This window comes from Tetrao urogallus, assembly GCF_951394365.1.
Source record: "Tetrao urogallus genome assembly, chromosome: 2".
In the NCBI taxonomy this organism is placed as follows: Eukaryota; Metazoa; Chordata; class Aves; order Galliformes; family Phasianidae; genus Tetrao; species Tetrao urogallus.
The window spans coordinates 38,745,788-38,764,178 of NC_136814.1; the positions used below are offsets into that span (position 1 = coordinate 38,745,788).

Genomic DNA, 18,391 nt, shown 5'->3' on the forward strand with positions numbered 1-18,391 from the left:
GAAAAAAAAACAACACAAAAGTTCTTGTTCTTACAGCTATTTTTTTGAGAAATACTAGATGTTCCAGCTTTAACACTACATTTTTTAAATGGGAAAAAATCCGTGAGCAAGGAAGACAGATACTGTTTACAAGTCTTCAAGGAGAACGTTTCACTGACATTAAAGGCAACTTTGCAGACTCACTTGAAATGTATCAATTTGTAATCTACACATTTACAAGGGATGCTCTGCTCTGAAAGCTGTTTCCCAATCTGTGCCAAAACATGCGAGGCTGTGTAGAATACTTCTGATGATAGACCTCCAGGCTCTGTTTCTCCATAATTGATTTAGTTATTAGTTATGCAGGGAGGGAAGAGATCCCTGAGGCTTGGTAAAAGAGTATTCAGTTACTAAAAGCAGCCCTTTGTGTATTAATGTCATCCTACCAGCTCTTTCTGCTCATTATTCCTTCGAGTCCTGCTTTCCTGGACACCAGCTGTCACAGAGGAAGTCTCCAGCTTTTTCGTCCCCTGCCTCCCTGGCTGGCTGAAGTTGCAGCAGCATGGTCTGGAGCGTCTCCTTCACCACCTGGATCTCCCTCTGCAGAGACTGTGCAAGCTTTATTAAGGAATAATTCTATAGGTGATTGGCAGCTCCTTTTCTCTTTCCAAGTTATTTAATAAATGGCTGCTCTGCTCAGAGCAGATGGCCATGGCTATCTAATTGTAGCTTCAAGTTCTTCCAAATTATTTAGATTAAATATTAATACATTTATCTCACTTGCTTTCAAAAAAAAAAAAAAAAAAAAAAAACCCACAAAAAAAAAAAAAAAAAAAACAGGCAAAGTTCTCAAGTAGCATTATTTAGCAGTTATAAAATGGGGAGGGAAGGGAAGATACTGGTTGGATACCCTTCTCATGGGAAGGAGGGAGACGATGCTATATTGAAAAGGCAACCACACAAACTGTTGATTTCCTGCTGGATACAGGGTGGATTTTGAAGCTGGACACACAAACCAACAACCACATTTCTGTGAATGAAAGCTAAGGCCAACCATACTGAAGCCAGTGTTCCCTGATGTACAGATACAATTACAGGGCAAGGACCCCAAACTGCAAATGTGAAAGGCTCAAGGGAAAAAAAAATAAGCTCAGCTCTAGAAGTAATTCACCAATTGGAGGATTTACAAGAGAATCAAAAATGCACTTTTTCATGAGGAATGAAACAGGTTGACACCAAAACAACTCACTTTAAAAACACAATGCAGAGGAAGAATAATGCACAAGGACAGGCTTTATCCTTTATGGAGACCATCCATTATGAAATGTTGTTTTACCCAAACATGATGTCAACACAATGTCAACAAAAGAAAGATGGCCTCAGGTTATGCAATCATAAAACGTGAGTTTCTGCCTTTGAAAAATTGTGACTACACCAAACCACAGGAAAACCATTCAAAAATACCACTACTTCAGGTAGTTACAGGCCTCTGAAAACCCTTTTGGCAGCTTTTGGTTCTGTTTCACTTCCTCAAAATTTCATCTCTGTGTGGTTGTACGTTTTTAGTATGATGATTTAATTCATTCACCAGGAGTAATCATGCATATTTCTAATTTCTGGACAGCTCTAATAAGGTGAGTAGATTCTGTCTCTGACTACTCACAGGCAGTCACAGCAGCACCCAGTAACTTCTTATCCTAGGATCTCAAAACACCATACAAGGACAAATCAATTATGCCTCACAGCTTCTCTGAAGTAAGAAACATCATTATTCTCTTATAAGTGCTCCTGGACTGTCTACCACTCTGCAATTCAATCAAGAGGCTCTGCTGAAAATTCTTCAACATATGAACACCATGCAGCCTCAGAAATTTAATTACTTCTGATGTGCAGCCTCTGACTACATGCTGTTATTTGTAATATCCCAAGCAATTACAAAATTCTTTTCAGGTATAAAGGAAAATTGAAACATTTGAAAAATTGGAGGATGAAAAAAAAATAGGTGGGAAAATAAACTCTTAACCAATAGAAAGATGGGGGCAATGAGAGCAATGACTGCTTAGTCTTACCTACAGCAAGATTCAATAAACTCTTTGCGTTTCAATAACAGTGTGGTGTTACTCATAGCTCCACAGTTAGATGTACATCCGTAACTATCAAGCAAGTCCTTATGGCTAGGAAAAATACATGACATAAGGCTAAGCATGGAATTTCTATCCATGTTACAGAGGTTATGTCTAATCATCAGCTTTGCTCATTTTAAAAATGAAAAACAAAAAAAAAAACAACCCCCCCCACCAAAAAACAAACACATGCATTTGCATGGGTCCATATGTAAATGCCCCCCTCATGCTTAAATTCTCTATCCAGTGTTGCAGATGTTGAGCCAGTATCAAAGGCAGTAGCCCTGAACAAGTTTCAGCAAGGAATATGTTCTGGTTCTGTTATCTTCCAGTGAAAAATTGGCAAAATATCTCCAATGTAGCACAAGTAGTAAGCTAAAGTACTTGGAAACAATATCATACAAATCCAATCCATTATCAGCAATAACAATGCTACTCTAATGTAGTCTTGAAGCTTTTTGCCCATTTGACTTTCTCTTTAGAAAAAGTCTTGTGAAAGATCTGTCAAGATCCTCCTGAAGAAGGATATTTGAACTCACATCATAGCAGAATCTATGATTGTCAAGAAGATAAAAGCAGATCTGTCTAATGATTGTCTGTCTAATGATTGTAGAGTTGCTTAATTTTTAGTGAAAAAAAAAAAGGGGGGCCACTGGTTCATCAGCATATCTTCTGTCTCCTAGCACAGATGTTTAGAGAAAAGAGACAAAAAGTAGATATTACAAAACAATTGTCATCCTATAGGAAATATTAGAAACTGAGTATATTGTAAGACAAAAGACCTTGGAAAGACAGCTGAGTAGTTGGCTGTCCTAGGGCTGAGATAAAGGAAGTTAATCTTACGGGATTTTAGAGAATAACAGCAATTTTGGACATCTGGAAAGCAAATTAAGAGCAGAAAAAAATCAGAAACAGTTTTTATTTACGTATTTTTCTTGTTTTTAGTAGCTGAGTGCTGCAGTGGCAGAAGAGAGCACCTCACACCACAACGGTAGTGAATCCACATCAAGAATATTCCACTTCCTTTTTCCATTCATGTCTCCCTCTTTCACAGCTGTAAGACGTAGTTCTACAAAATAACTCAACACTCCTGCTTAGCAGCAACAACAAAAACCAGAATCACCAAAACATTTTTAAAAACTTTGCCTTTCCAGTGATCTGGATAACAGCTGTCTCTGAAACACTTGCTCTAGTGAGATACAGAAGACAACCAAGTGCATGGGTGGAAAAGCACTGACCTACCTCTGTCACAGCATGAACAAGGAAGGTGTAACCATGTTCTCTCAGTGTGACACACCACGATGGACCATTTCTCCTGTCATTCAAAATAAAAATCTAAGAGCATACCATTGGCAATCCTCACTCTTGTGGGATCCCAACATTACTTACAGGTTCACTCGATGAGATTGTTCAGTGAAGTACAGTCAAGGACTGAATTCTGTATCACTGATTCTGTGCAAAATCTATACTGGTGTAAAGCAAGTTATACACAAGAGTCTGTCACATAACAGTGAAAGACTGGCAATGTAATTTCTAGTGCCTAATGGACGTTTAGGCACAACACTCTATTTTCAGAAAAACTGTTTAAAACATTCATTTATGTTGAGATATGGAGATTTTACATGGCTTTTAAGTAATAGTCCATCCAGCTCTTCTTCCAACAAAAGCTTTTTCACGGGGAAGATCTATTACATGCATTCAAGTTGTCTGTCAAAATGCAACTGCTAATTAAGAACAAAAATGACTGTGAAATTGCAATATAGGCTCCATTTAATTTTACTGGGAATTCCAGGCCTTTACTGTCAGGAAAGTAACACCTCTCATCAGCTCTGCAGACACCAGAATGAGTCACCTCTCCTCCTTTGGTTTTCCTAATTAATGATGTGGACTGTTTTCTTACACTTTCCAATGATTAACTGTAATTGAATGTTTTGTGGGTTTATTTGTCTATACTACACTGAATTTAGCAAATATATCATAGTGCTAGAGATGAACTCTTCTCCTCCTTCCTCTTCATTGTTTGATGCTTTTTATACAAAAGTACAGATTAATATTTACCATGAAAAGCTTCTGTATAAACTGAGAATTCTGAGTGGGTTTGTGCAAATACTTAGGACCAAGAAATTCCACTAGATTTCTCTTTTGTGCAGGTTGTGCTAGCAATTACAACTAGCAGCATGATTGAATTAAGTGTTTCATGCCATCAAAATGCAGAATGAAAAACAATGACATCTGGGATTTTTCTTCTAATACAAACTTAATTATTAATCAAAGCTATAACACACAATAACATTGGCAAATGGCTCAAGAGCATTTATTTTTCTCAGTGGGGTCTGTAGAAGTGTTTAGAAGACAACAGAACCAATCTACATTCTTGTAGCCCCTTAGATTTTTTTACCTACTGCAGTTTGTAATAGGTATATGTAAGATAGTTTTTAGAGGGACGAGAAGGGCAATCTATTGATACTAATGACTGACACCAGTCTCAGTGCTGGTTCCTGCAATATAAGCGAGTTACTAATGAGTAAATGTTTATTTTACAGACTCTGGGCAGTTTTTATTAAAAAACAAACAAACAAACAAACAAAAAAACATAAAAAAAAATCCAGTCTATAGGTCTGTAGTGTTGTGGTAGCTATTCTCATTCCTTTTTGAAGTACAGCACAGTGATTACATGTGCCAGATGGTAACATTTTATGCATGTTGGTCTGGACTACTTCTGAAATAATAACTGAATGTTAATGAGCGGTAGCTGAATTGCTGAACTGCTTGTCTGTATGTCCCTATGTTTGAAACATAATTTCATATTTTGTAGCTTATGTTCTTACTAGGAGAACCAAGATATCACAGGTTGTACATTTCTTTATTTAGATAATGTGAGCTGAATTTCACCAATACAGGACACCAGATCTGTATCAGACAGTTTTGGCTAAGAATGAGTTTAATCTACAACTCTTCTCAACTTCCAATGATTAGGTTTAATCTTCTCAGCTTACTTTTGCAGTTTCAGCAGCTACAAAGAAATGTACAGGGTCCATAGAAAATACAGCTAAGTACTACGTTATGTAATTGCAGAGTATCTTCATCACAAATAAAAAATGCAGGGTTTTTTTTTTGAGTTAATGCACTCTGCATAGCAAACTAACTACGATCAGACCTATCTTAGTAAACAGGTCTGAATATAAACTTCAATAGAAAAAAACCTATCAATCTAAACCTCAGTGTTCTACTAGAGTTAAAGAATGACGTTCATTTGCGAGGAAACATATGTAAGGGATGGAGGGAAGGAAGTAGATGCTGTGCATATACACAAGATAGATAAACACGGATTTCTCTGAAAAGAATGCTTATAAGAAATGTTGGAGGGGAAAAGCTGCAACAGAGCACACATGCTGCAAATATGATTGACAGAATATTGAAGCTATCCTTGTGATAAGTACAATAAGAAGTATTTTGGTACATTGAAATGCTTTGAAAAGAAAGGTTTGAAGTAGCTGACAAATTAGTAACTGGATTTCTCCTCTCCATACTTAGCCACAGCTAGAAATAGATGCTCAGTTACCGAAAACAAGGTAGTATTTTCACAAGTTCTACTGATTCTCTTTTCTAGTTTTGCGCTGCACTTTTTCCTGCATGACTGCTCACTTCACCTTGGGAGGAACTGAGTACTTTTTAGCACCATCATTACCTGAGCTCACCTTCAGGTTTCTATAAGGGCAACTGTGTTCATCACATGAATGCACTCATTCTTCTTCCTTATCCACTCATCTACCACCTCTTTTCCAGTAAAAAGTAACTGAATATTCTAATCTTCTTTGATCTCTTGGTTCTTATTCTCTTTTTCCTGTCTTAGAAGAACAAAATCTCATTTGTGGTACGTTTTTATGGAAGTCGTAAATGAGAGAAATATTCTATGCCATTAAATTTTGAAAAATTTCCACAGATGAAGGCCTAACAAATGCCCCTGTAAAGGTTAAGCAGTCTTCAAACAGATGAAGCACAGAAAATGATAAGAGTGTTTTATAATATATCTCATCCAGCTACTTGCACTGGAGTGTCAGAGGCAGATTAGATTGCATAGGATACCGTATGATGCCTGTGCTGGCAAGTTTTTTCAAAAGGGAAAGAAAAGCCAAGTTACACCTGACCATATACACAGCCTGAGTCAACGATGTACAATTTAACTAAATCATGCCAACAAAGGTATGCATGTGGATGCTTGTATTCAAGCAGTTTTTGGTAGTTGTTCACTTATGTGGGCAGTACCAATGAAAGGACTGTAGCAATCCTTTGAAAATGTAAAAGCATTTCGATGCCTAATTTCAATTAACAAAGAAATAATTTCAGTTTAAATCAATTGAATGTAGATCAGACCATGGTGAGAATGCACTGTAGGACGACTTGTTACAACAAGAAATTTCACTTCAGCAAAACAATCAGTTATATCTGTCTTAGTATAATACTAATCTGCATTAAGAACTACTACCCCATTTGAATCTGAAAGTATTTTGCATCATACGTACTTACGTAGGTCGATACTATCTATAGATATATCAAAAAGGATATGAATTATACCTTCATCAACTCTGCAGACTGAAGATTGCAGTTGGTCTTCCAGATGCACTAGTTTCTCACTTATTGCTTCACATTTCTCCCCCAGCTCTGCAGAAAATATGAAGAACTCCTAGAGATAGTGGAAAAAGAAATCATGCTTATTGCCAATTGTACTTTTCTATCTAATATTTGCATCAAACTAAGGGTGAAAATAAAATATTAGTGGGGGGATATGATGTTTTGAAGTGCTAAGATATTGTTTGAAACCTAATCCAAGTTAAAGAGATAAAAAGTTATTACTATACAGTAATTTGTTGATTTATATGGATTGAAACGAGCTTGTCATCTCAGTCTATTTCCCATCAGAAAGAAGCCGTGATCTCACTTTCAGCACAGGATTAAAGGAGTGTGAAGTCTGAACTGCTCTCTCTCCTCCATGTTGTCTCACCACAGCAGGGGAGGGAAAGCTCACGCTGACTACACCATTTAGGTTCCTAAATTTTAGGTTGTTTTTCTAAATATGATTTACACATTGAGGCCATTTCAGCATTTCATGAAGCGTCACTTTTGGCATCTCATATAACAACAAAAATATACTTGCTGCCTGAGGAAAAATTTGGCTAGAATACTTAGGAACATTGCTCAACCGATCAGAGAAAACACATTAAATTCTTATGAAATACAAGATGAAACTACACTATGTTACTATGTATAACAAGTACAAATTTTCAAAAATAATGGTTGCCCACTTTCAACTTTATATAGACAAATGCTTCTTCTGTTTTAAATTGAATATTCTGAACCCATTAGAAAGGCGGTTCCTACAGATTTGTTTGCTTTTGGATGTACTGAGCAAAGATAATTTATATCTTCCATATTTTGTATTCACTTCCTCTTTGAGAAATGACTCAGGTAAGTGTCATATTTGAGTGGAAAAAAATCAAATAATTTGTACATCACTGAGACTAGTCTCTGCCTGCCCCCAACCCTGAGGAAAAAGGGGGAAAAGACTATGGTGTCAAGATGAACTTCTCCTGGAACTATGCTGAAAAAAAAAATGGATCATTCATCAACTGGAGTCCAGATAACTATATTTTCCCTAGATATGTATGTATTCATGTATAAAACCAGCCACACATGTCGCCATCTACAAACGTCAGAAAACTTTTGTTCCTTTGGAAAAGTATTCATAGTCCCTTGCACTGAACTGCTGATGTAATAGCAGGCATCTTTGGCTATGTGAGAGAAATCAAACCTTCAGTCAATGAAATCATTCTAGGAATTGGAGGAACATTGCCCATTGTGAAGCACTCTGATTTTTGGTAAACACATTTACCGCTCCTTGATTTCATGCTGCCCTTACAGTTTGTGTCATGCATTGCGCACATAGAGTCAAATGTCAGAAGAGCTCTGCTTGCTGGTACATCGTCTGTTACATCCTCTGCTACAGCACAGAGCTCTGACCTTTCTGCCTTTCTATGCTTGCTGCCAGACACGGCTATTGAGCAGATTGCACAGGGATACAATAAGCTTCAGCTCAAAGCCTGGACAAGTGAGTTGGGAAGAGGTTATGCTGCAAATGCCTACAGATTAGACACTGGGATACACATGAGAATCAGCTGTTTGAATCTCTGGTTGGTGCACAGAACCGTGGCAGCCATCTTCAGAGTCATTATCAGATACCAGAATGTATGACATCATTCAACAGAATCTATGGAAGTAAAATTGCCCCATTGTTTTTAAAGTAAGAACAGGGGAGGAGAAGATATATGTTCTTCCTGCATCAACTAGAAATGTCCTTGTTTCAGGGCTGGGGACAGAAGATGAAGAACAGTCTTCCATCCAGCTGCTAAATTGTTATTTGATACACCAGCAGGACTCCACATGTTTTTAGGAAGTGGGATAACCCAGGCAATTTATATCAACAGAAAGCTTTCAAGGATCGTTCTATGACACGCATACAAGAACAGATGTCAGTTGTCTAAAAGGACCTAGGCCTCATGCTAGAAAGAAAAAGTTCAGTAAATTGTAGCAAAACTGTAAAAGATTCAGTAAATTGTAAGTAAAACTACTCTGAAAACACAACTAAAATGATGACCATTCTAGACAAACCTCCACATTCTGAGCAGAGATTTTTCTTTAGCAGTTACTCGTAAGAAAATCAGATCTTCACACAACTCTCATCACAAACACGCAAGAAAACAAGACAAAAAATATGCAGCGTTACATCATCATTGAAGAGTTAATTTAGGAACAATCACTTTTAATTAATGCATAGACTCCTAAGGGTTGCTCTGACAGACAAAATCCATAAATGAATTCAGATCAGATTCTTTCTACAGACTGTGTACTTAGGCAAAATGAAGTATTCCTGTACAGATGCTGAGGAAATAGTATTTTACAGCATCACATAAAAAGCAGAGTACAGCTCATGCAAAATCAATTTATTATATACTTTTGTCTGATCCATTTACTGCTTTTAGCAAGACAATACTGTTGATAGTGGGACAGTTTGTCCAAATAATCATTCAATGAATTAGTACTGCCACAACTTTGCTCTAAGAGAAGATCTACGTATTTCCTCCAGTTTAAAATGGTCCTCATGTTTCCTGTCTAGTAAACAGAAGCACAAGGAGTCACACTGAGCATCTAATCTAAATGATAAGCACACTGCTGCATTTGTCTAGCCCTGTTGTGAACATCCACAGTGGAAAATACATTCCTAATCTGCATGCCAGTGGACAAAGAGGGTAAAATGGGCCTTTTAGACCTACACCCTCGCTGACCTACACCATCAGATGAGATAAGAGAGATTGATGAGAAGCATTTAGATACATGGTTAAAAAAGAGGCTCCAAGTTGCAAGTATGGCCTAGTTCTGAGGTCCTCAAATCCTGAAAATTTGAGATAAAATATAACTTGAAATTCACAGCAGCAATGCAAAAGGATGACTACATTTACTAGTGTGTGGCTACCTATTCTGATCTTATTGATATTTTCTTTTCATTTTTAAATAAAACTTTATGGTCGGGTAAAGAAGAGTCTCAGGAGTGATGGAAGGAAGCCCTGAACAAGCCCTCAGGCCCAAAGGAATTTGGGTTAATATACATTCTGTAGCAAAGCCACGAAGCTTTGTGTAAATACAAATTTGTGTTTTGGGGTTCTGCATTGTTCCCACATTAAACATGCTCAGAAATAACATTCTGTAATTGTTACAACTATAGGCATTAATTTGTTTGTCAGCTAAATACTTACATTCCCACTTAAAGTAAAATATCTCAAATGTAAAAAACATAGTAAAGCTACAGCACATTTCAAGTACATATTGAATTGTCTAAAAATGCAACTGAAATCCTGTTTACTTTAGAAACTAAGATAAATGACAAAATGAGTACTAGGAAAAACTAAGTGCTCAATGCAGAATTGTTCAAACAATACAGAGAGGCAGGAAGTTACTAGGTAAAAAAAAAAATTAAACTTGTTTAATCACCGAACACTTGCAGCCTATTTAATCACAACTGTATGGCTATGTCTTTTCTGTGGTATAACTACAATAACTCCATAATTTAGGTGTTACATTCCATTAATGCTAAACTTCTGATGTGAACTCTACAGCTTCAATATAGCAATAACTATGTAAGATAAACTATTTTTGTACCTTTAAGGCACAGAGCTGCCTTTTCAGCTGAAAAGAGAAGTTCCTCCATAGTTTAGAAAAAGCATTGTTTCCCAAGAAAATATTCACAGACATCATGCGAAACTCACAGGAGGGCTATCCCACAGATTGTGATTTTACAGTATATGCGAGTGGCCTATTTTATTTTGGCCTATATTTATATATAATCGTTTTTTATTATGGTGCACTGGTACAGATAACTCTAATTTTAGTTTAATACCAAGAGCTCTACATGAGATGGCAAAAACACATTGCTCTCAAAAAAGAAACTGGAAAAATTCTAAAGATTCAGTTAATTCCACAGCTCTCACCCCCAGATCCTCATATGAAGAAAGCACAATAACCCAGAGAAGTAGGAAAGGTTCCTTTCAGTGCCTTCTATGCCTACTAATATCACTAGTGGCATTTTTGTTTGATGTTTGTCCATGTAGGTAGGGAAACTGCTGGCACTGACACACACACACTATTCACATCTCCTGATTGGAAAGTGGAACTGTACACTGATCAACAGCACTTTGAGAGGGAAGTGGACTCTGCCTCCAGCTTGACATATAAATAAGATACAATTCATTCAAGCTTGTAAGTGATGTCAGTGCCATAAGCTACTGGAAGTCTTAAGACTTTAGCTATTTCTGCCCTAACAGCAATTTTAAGAAGCAGCTAGGAGAGAGATTGAAGCAGCCAGGAAAGAGCTGAGATGCAATATTGCTTTATGGATTTTTCTGTGAACTGATCATGGAGGAGGTTGGGATTGTCTTCAAAATCCCGAAGCAGGTAGAAATGGTACAAATTAGGATGCGATTTATTAATTTGTTTTGTTTTTTTTTTTATTAACTGAAGAATTCCTCTGCCTTCTCACGCAAAGTGGGAATTGGAAATCCTCTCTCTGTCCCAGGGATGTGAGAAACATAAAAAGCTGACAATTTTCCAGCTGCTGCACAGAATTAGAGCACTGAATTAAGAGCAGAGGAAATGGCTTCACTTCAGTCTTCTGCATTTTGTTTTATCTTTTCAACAGCCATTTTAGTCACCTATGAGCAACAGCTCCTCAACAGCATTACTCAAATTAAATGTTTATTCAACTTTTCCAGTGCAAATACCTTCTATGCTCTCTTGAATTCAGTTCAGCAACTTTGTACAGAAGAATCAGTGTTCCAGCAGCTAGATAAATCTAATTCCGCTAGGAATTAGAGTGTGTATTAGTATGGTTGCTGCACTGAGAAGCAGGATTCCAGATACATCCTGAAAACCTGTTCTTCCTTCACAGGAACATGGTAAAAAGAAGTTGCTTTTCTTCAACCTAGCAGTATCATCACCCCAATGAAATTGGAAAATAAAAGCCTTAGAAGACCTGCAGAACATCATAGCCAGATTTTTTTTTTACCAAAAATTGCTCTCTCTACCAAAAATAATCTTCTCACTACTAAATCCTCTCACTCCCATAAAAGGTAAAATCATTTAAAGCAACATAAATAACTACAAAATGCCGCCCTTGGAAACAGATACTTCTTGTTATGGCACAGGGCTTAGAACAGTGACTTATTGTTTGCAGAAGTGCTGCATGCTTGCCCTCACCCCTCACCAAAGTTAATGGAAATTGTGAGCACTTGAAACTCCAGAAAGTCAGGCCAGGGCACTTCTTAAATCATTTCTAAGAATAAAATGCAAACATCCATATGCTTGTCTTGCTTGAGCAGATGCTTGTGTCACATGCAGGCTGTGTGTGTACGCCCTCAGTTAGTGAGCTACATAGCCATAGTGTCTAAAGCACAGCTAAAAGAAGCCTTTGCCTCTGCCCTGCTCCCAGAATTCCTACTGAGTGCACTGCTAGGGGCTGGTGTTGTAGATGAGGAGGACAAAGCAGATACTGATAGCAGGCCTAATCTCAGACTCCGAAAATAACGCCTCTTACTCTTGACCACAGTCATCCTAGCATCATGGCATGAATGGCTAGTTAATGAACATTTTATTCCTATAGGTTTTCTTCCTTTCTCCAGCATGCCCTATCTTCCACATAGAGAGGTGCGCAGACCGATGTCGTATTCATGTGGAGGCTCTGACATTCTCAACTAAGCACAGTAATTATTTCTTACAACTGTCATTCCCGTTAATGAGGTTGCAAATGACTTTTGCTTTTTGTTGCAACAGGATCATGGTAATGAATCCCACTCTATTTGTAGTCCATTATAACCCTCCTTTCCAACTCTGCAATATTGCCATCTTAGCTGTTATTTGCCATCTGTATACATAAACATAACTTTTTTCTTCTCCAACTGTAATTTGCAACTGTCTTTTAATATATCTATCATATTGATTTCAGGCTACTCTTTCAATTTATCAAGAACATTTGGAATTCCAATCCTAATTGAAGTTATGTTGACTGGTGCACAGACTCCTTGTCTATCTCCTTTTTAAAGGCAAATACCAGCTCTGCTTTTTACTGATCTCCTGGGACTTCAGCCTTCATTTGGAGTTCCCAGAGAGCCTTGTTAATGGTTTGGAGATTGTTTTTCTTGATTCCTATGAATTCTAGAAAAAATTTCATCAGACTAGCCTGACTTGAGTGCATCTCATTTACATTCAGACCCTTTACCATGATCTTCTCTTGCTAGCTTCAGGTAAATACTAAGAATATTCCATACGTATGGACACAATTTATTACTTCTAGAAAAAAAAAAAAAAAACGAAAGTAAAAAAATAAAGAAAAATAATCTGCACTTTGTTCTCTTTTTATTATTCTCTCATTAACCCTTATTAGAAAACATACGATGCTTTCTTTCAGCTATCCCTAATGTGTCCCTCACCACTGAAGTCTCCTGCCAGTTTGCATCTTTTGCTTACTATTTAATGTGCACTGTGGTCTTCCTGGTTCACTTTACACTGTGCATTATTCTTTTAGGCTCATTGTTAGTAACACTTTTTCCTTCTCAAAATTCTTTTGGGCCACTAAAGAAGCTCTGACATAGACACAGTCTGTAACTGTGTGCTCTCTTCTGCACCAAAAGGATATGAGACTTTACTGGAAATATGACATCATCTGAAGAGTAGCAAAACTTATCAGCTGCTTCCTTCTACCTATTGTTCCCTCAATTTTCTTCAAATGACTTGTTACTTTATTTTTAATGGAGATAGCTCTCAGAACTAAGTTCAAGTCTTTTTCCCAATTACTTCTGCCCTTATCACCTTCTACTTACAGATTGCTGGCTTGTTCCATCAGCCTACTTGTGCATATTTGGGAGAATTCAGCACTACAACATGCTCTAGTTTCTCATATGCATAAATCAGACATAAAGCTTTCCAGACAGCTGTTTTCTAACTGTGAACAATCTCTTCTCCACAATCACACACTTTTCCCACATTCCCTTTGCTTGCACTGATCCCTCCTCTGCAGGGATATGACAACACAAGAGAATGTTAAATGACTCATCGAAAGTACAGCTTGATGTTGGCAATTCTTTCCCTCTTGTCTCTTCCACTATAGCCAAAGAGGAACATCCTTGGAAAAGTAGGTATGCAGACATAGCCTGTGTGACAGCAGTCTTTTCGTTCTCCTCTTAGTAGACTCAAGGTCTTCCCTGAGTGCAGACTTCCCAAACCATGCAAAATACTTCACTGGCTCATCTAATTAAACTGTGACAATTCCAGTTCCACTTGTGGGAAAATAAGGCTATTTATTGACTCACAAATAAAAACTCACAGTGGGCCAGGACTTGGAAAAGAAACAAAAGCACCAAACTGTTTTCTAACATCCACATCCTGCTGTGATAGGAGTCACCATAGCTGAATACAATTTATAGGTGGCTTGTAGTATTGTTCATTCTCATCTCTGCTCCCAAGTCACTTAGATGCAACAATCTGGAATGACTAACAGAGTGACCTCCTGCAGGCAATGGGGAGACTGACAAAAATTTAGGGACCAGACTGTCAAAGGAACATTTGGGCAAAGCCTTGACATGGTATGGAGTGCTGACAGTTTCACAGATTCTTTATAGAGCTGTCTATAAGTCAACATCAATCCAGCTGTGGCAGTGTGGGTGAGAGCCTGGACTTCTAACTCATTTCCATTTCCTTTTTTTTATATTGTTGCTCTCAATTTTCTTTATGCAATTTTCCCCTCAACACTTTGAAAGTTGTTCTGTCTCTGAGGACTATAAGACCATAATTTCTTACTAAAGGCTTCCACAGCATTAACCCTCCATGCCTGGGCTCTCTGGTGTATTCATAAGCCCAGCATGCACAATACTTTCATGTTCCAGGCTTATTTGCTGCTGAGTAAAAGGACAACTTCTTCAGTCAAGGTCTGGGCTTTCAGTGCAGGTCACTGCTGCACACAAGCTTTCTGCAGACCTCTCATCTGTATTGGTCTGAATCAAATGCAATTTCCAGAAAATCTTTTGCTCTCTTGGCATCTATCACCACCCACATTCTCTCATTTTGCCTTTCCAGCAGTAGAGCTTTTTGCTACCATTATTCTGTGGGACCACTGCTTCTACTTCATGTCATCCACTGTGTACCTGAACGGTTTTGCTATAACTCCCAGCAAAATTCACGGTTGAGACAGTCTATTTGCATTTTCTGGTGAACATTTTTTGCAAAGTTCACCTTCACACTCAAGGATTCCCATTTTTATTTATGCTGAATTCACATATAGCTAAGCAGGGGATCTTAAGCATGTTCTCATGCAGCAGTCCCCTTGTATAGATGATCACTGATCAGTCTTCAGTTTTACAGTAGATTTTCTTTCCTGGAGCATTTCAGCTGCTCTACAGCCATTGAAATCTTTGATGGGAATCCAAAGAAAGTCATCATGGAAGTAGATATCCTGAACTGCAAATTTTCATTTTATATTATTTTTTACAAATTTGCTGGGCTAATGCTTATAACTCATACTTGTCACGTGGGATGTGCACTATTGTGGAAGGTGAATAGGGCATTATTTACCCATGCCATTGCTTTGCTGACTGGACATAATGCGTAGATGTTAATTTCTTTAATATGTGGCTTGCAACCCAAGGCATACTGATCCAAAATTGGACACTCAAACAGTACAACTCCACAAACCACTATGAATCTCCTTATGCAAGTATTACCTGAACTTCTAGTTTGCATGTAGACAGTAACAAGCAGATTTTTCTCAACACTTACTCTCATAGGAAATACATCTCATGCTACTCAATTATTCTGGAATTTGCTGAAATATATTGAATAGGATCTGACATCTTTTTATTTATGAAAATAGTGTAAAATGACAAACATTCAGTATTTTTATTCAGGTGAAATTCCTATTGACATATATTCTGCTGCCGTATGCTTTTATACTTCTCAAATAAATTCAAAGGGATTTATAAAGGTATTTTTAGTGGTACACAAGGAGCCAAGTAAAATATCATGATTTTGTTCCATTCTTAAGCATTATTGTGGTGCTACAGTACAGCTGGCTAAATATAATCTATCCTAGATTTCGCCAGCATACCCATTCTGTCATTCATTTGTATAAAAAGCATTAGAAAAGTGCAATTTAACTATAAACTCTCCAGAATACACAGTAATTTTGCCATTATCTTTTACAGAATAAAAGAATGGGACTACTCTATTTGTGCCTATGCCATTTTTCTAAATGTCTGAGTACTTCATAGTGATTTTGCTCTCATATTTTTACCCAAAGGTAACACTATAGAAATAGATATCATTAGTTTTAATTCAGCCCAAGAAGTGTCTGTATAATATCACCACTTTATGCTGTCTAGAAAACACTTACCTCAGATAAATGACCCTCTGCTCCAAATGAAATGTCTTCAACAACCTGTTAGATATAAGTTATTAAATATATGGTAGATAGAAGTTGTATAAACATTAAGATTTCAATGGAACTTACAAAAACGGTATAGCACATAAACTTGTATAAGGTGAACAATTACATCATTTCACTACACATCTATGAAATATTTCAGTCAGGTTTATAGTGGAGCTGTGGCAGCCACCCAATATTTGAAGTTAAATTTAAATACTTTTTATTAAAGCCTGACTTTTGGCTTCTCTGTTAGAACCAACATGGACATGGGCTCTAAAACTGAAAAACTGAGATAAACTTATCTACCAGACTCTTACCAATCTACGTACACTGTTCAGAAGTCTACAGAAGTTTTCTAGCACAAATCTTCTAAGTCACTTTGGGCAAGAGAAGTGAGAGAACACCAGAGATGGTTCATATTAATAATCTGTGGTAACTATGTTCCTGTCTCAAAACTTAATTGATCTGTAAATTCTATAAGTAATTAGCCAATATTTCCTTGATCAGTTGAGGAGCAACAAAAAAAAAAAAACCACTCAGTTAATATTATTGGAAAAGCATTAATACTTACCATACACAACAATATTGATAACATTTAAATAAACTGAGATAGGGATATTGCTTTGATAGGTCAATACTTATTATCACAAGCATATATGTATTTCTATATTAAAGCATAAAGTCATTACTCTGCCATGAGATCGTTGTTATTATTGGACATTTCCTAAGTCTATCTGAAGAAAGATTGTTTAAATTTATTTTACCTGTAGAATTCATTTTCTCATTGTAATTTTACTGTAACATACTTGCAATCATTGCAGGTATTGAGACAGAAGTGTCTCAAGGTAACAGTTCCCAAGAAGGCCAATGATATCCTGGGGTGCATTAAAAAGAATGTGGCTGAAAGGTCAAGGGAGATAATCCTTGCCTTCTACTCTGCCCTGGTGAGGCCATATTTAAAATACTGTGCCCAATTCTGGGCTCCCCAATTTAAAAAAAAATGGGGATCTCCTAGATGGAGTCCATCAGAGGGCCACAAAGATGATTAAGGGCCTGGAACATCTTGCTTATGAGGAAAGGCTGGGTAACCTGGGCCTGATCAGCCTGGGGAAAAGAAGACTGGAAAGGGATCTGATTAATGTTTATAAGTGTCTAAAGGGGGGTTGGGAGGCAAACGGATGAGGCCTGGCTCTTCTCGGTGGTGTGCAGTGATAGGACAGGAAGTGATGGCCTAAAATTTGAACATAGGAAGTTCCATACTAACAAGATAGAAGAATTTCTTCATTGTAGGAATGAGGGAGCACTGGCACAGGTTGCCCAGAGAAGTGATGGAGTCTCCTTCTATGGAGATATTCAAGATCCATATCCTGGACATCTACCTGCGCTACCCATTGTGGGGTACCTGCTTGAGCAATGGGGTTGGACTCTATGATCTCTTGAGGTCTCTTCCAATTGCTGCAGTTCTCTGGTTTGGTGCAATTCTGTGAACTGTATCTAAAGAATTGGCGCAATGTTTGCCAATAGCTCAATAGCTATGACAGAATTACTCACAACTAAGTGGCATCTTATTGCACAACTATGTGTGTGACTGTTCAGCAATGATCTGACCATTGCATACAAGCCAGCTGCTTTTTTTTTTTTTTTTTTTTTTAAACAGCAACTCCTTCCCTGGATTAATGCAGAAAACAGTCAAACACTGACTTTCACTGATGCTTAATGCTGACATTCAAAAAGATGATTAAATTTAAAGTTTCCAAATTACATTTAAAGCTCTACAAACACAACATTTAATTAAAACTCAAATGAGAGCACTGTTTATTTAGCTTTCTAAAGGCTTTGTCCTTTACACATGGCACAATTGCCTCCTGGATCACAGGCTATCTCAATTCATGTTAGTGGGCTGCAGCCTGCTGACCAAAGCTTTCTTGTTGGTTGCTATTAATAAATTCTGAAAAATGTGTCATACACTGTGATGACTTCTTTTTAATGAGAGACATCACCCTGAACATTACGTTTTTTTCCCCCCACAATTGTCCATTTAATATGACTTTTACTTATTGTAAAAACAGTGAGTGATATGAACGTTTTGCAATGAAAGAACCTTTTCCCAACACCAGTCAGCGATCAAGAAAATGTTCTGAAATATCTTTCCAGGTGGCAAAACTGAAGAACGCAGATGTGAGTAAAGAAAAACAGCTCTAACTCTTAGCCTTTTTCCTTGCTTTAGTTATAGTGAAAAAAAGAGAAATGATCCACAAAGAATTCTGAT

At 37.3% G+C, this 18,391-nt stretch overlaps 1 protein-coding gene across 1 annotated transcript in view; it reads right to left on the bottom strand.

Moving 5' to 3' along the window:
• Positions 1–441: 441 nt before the first annotated feature.
• DISC1 (DISC1 scaffold protein) overlaps positions 442–18,391 on the bottom strand; it is a gene marked incomplete at both ends in the record, with an annotated part of 205,343 nt that continues 187,393 nt past the window's right edge. Inside the window, 3 exon segments of the mRNA XM_079549936.1 lie at positions 442–588; positions 6,667–6,786; positions 16,090–16,134. Coding sequence (XP_079406062.1) covers positions 442–588; positions 6,667–6,786; positions 16,090–16,134 — 312 coding nt within the window.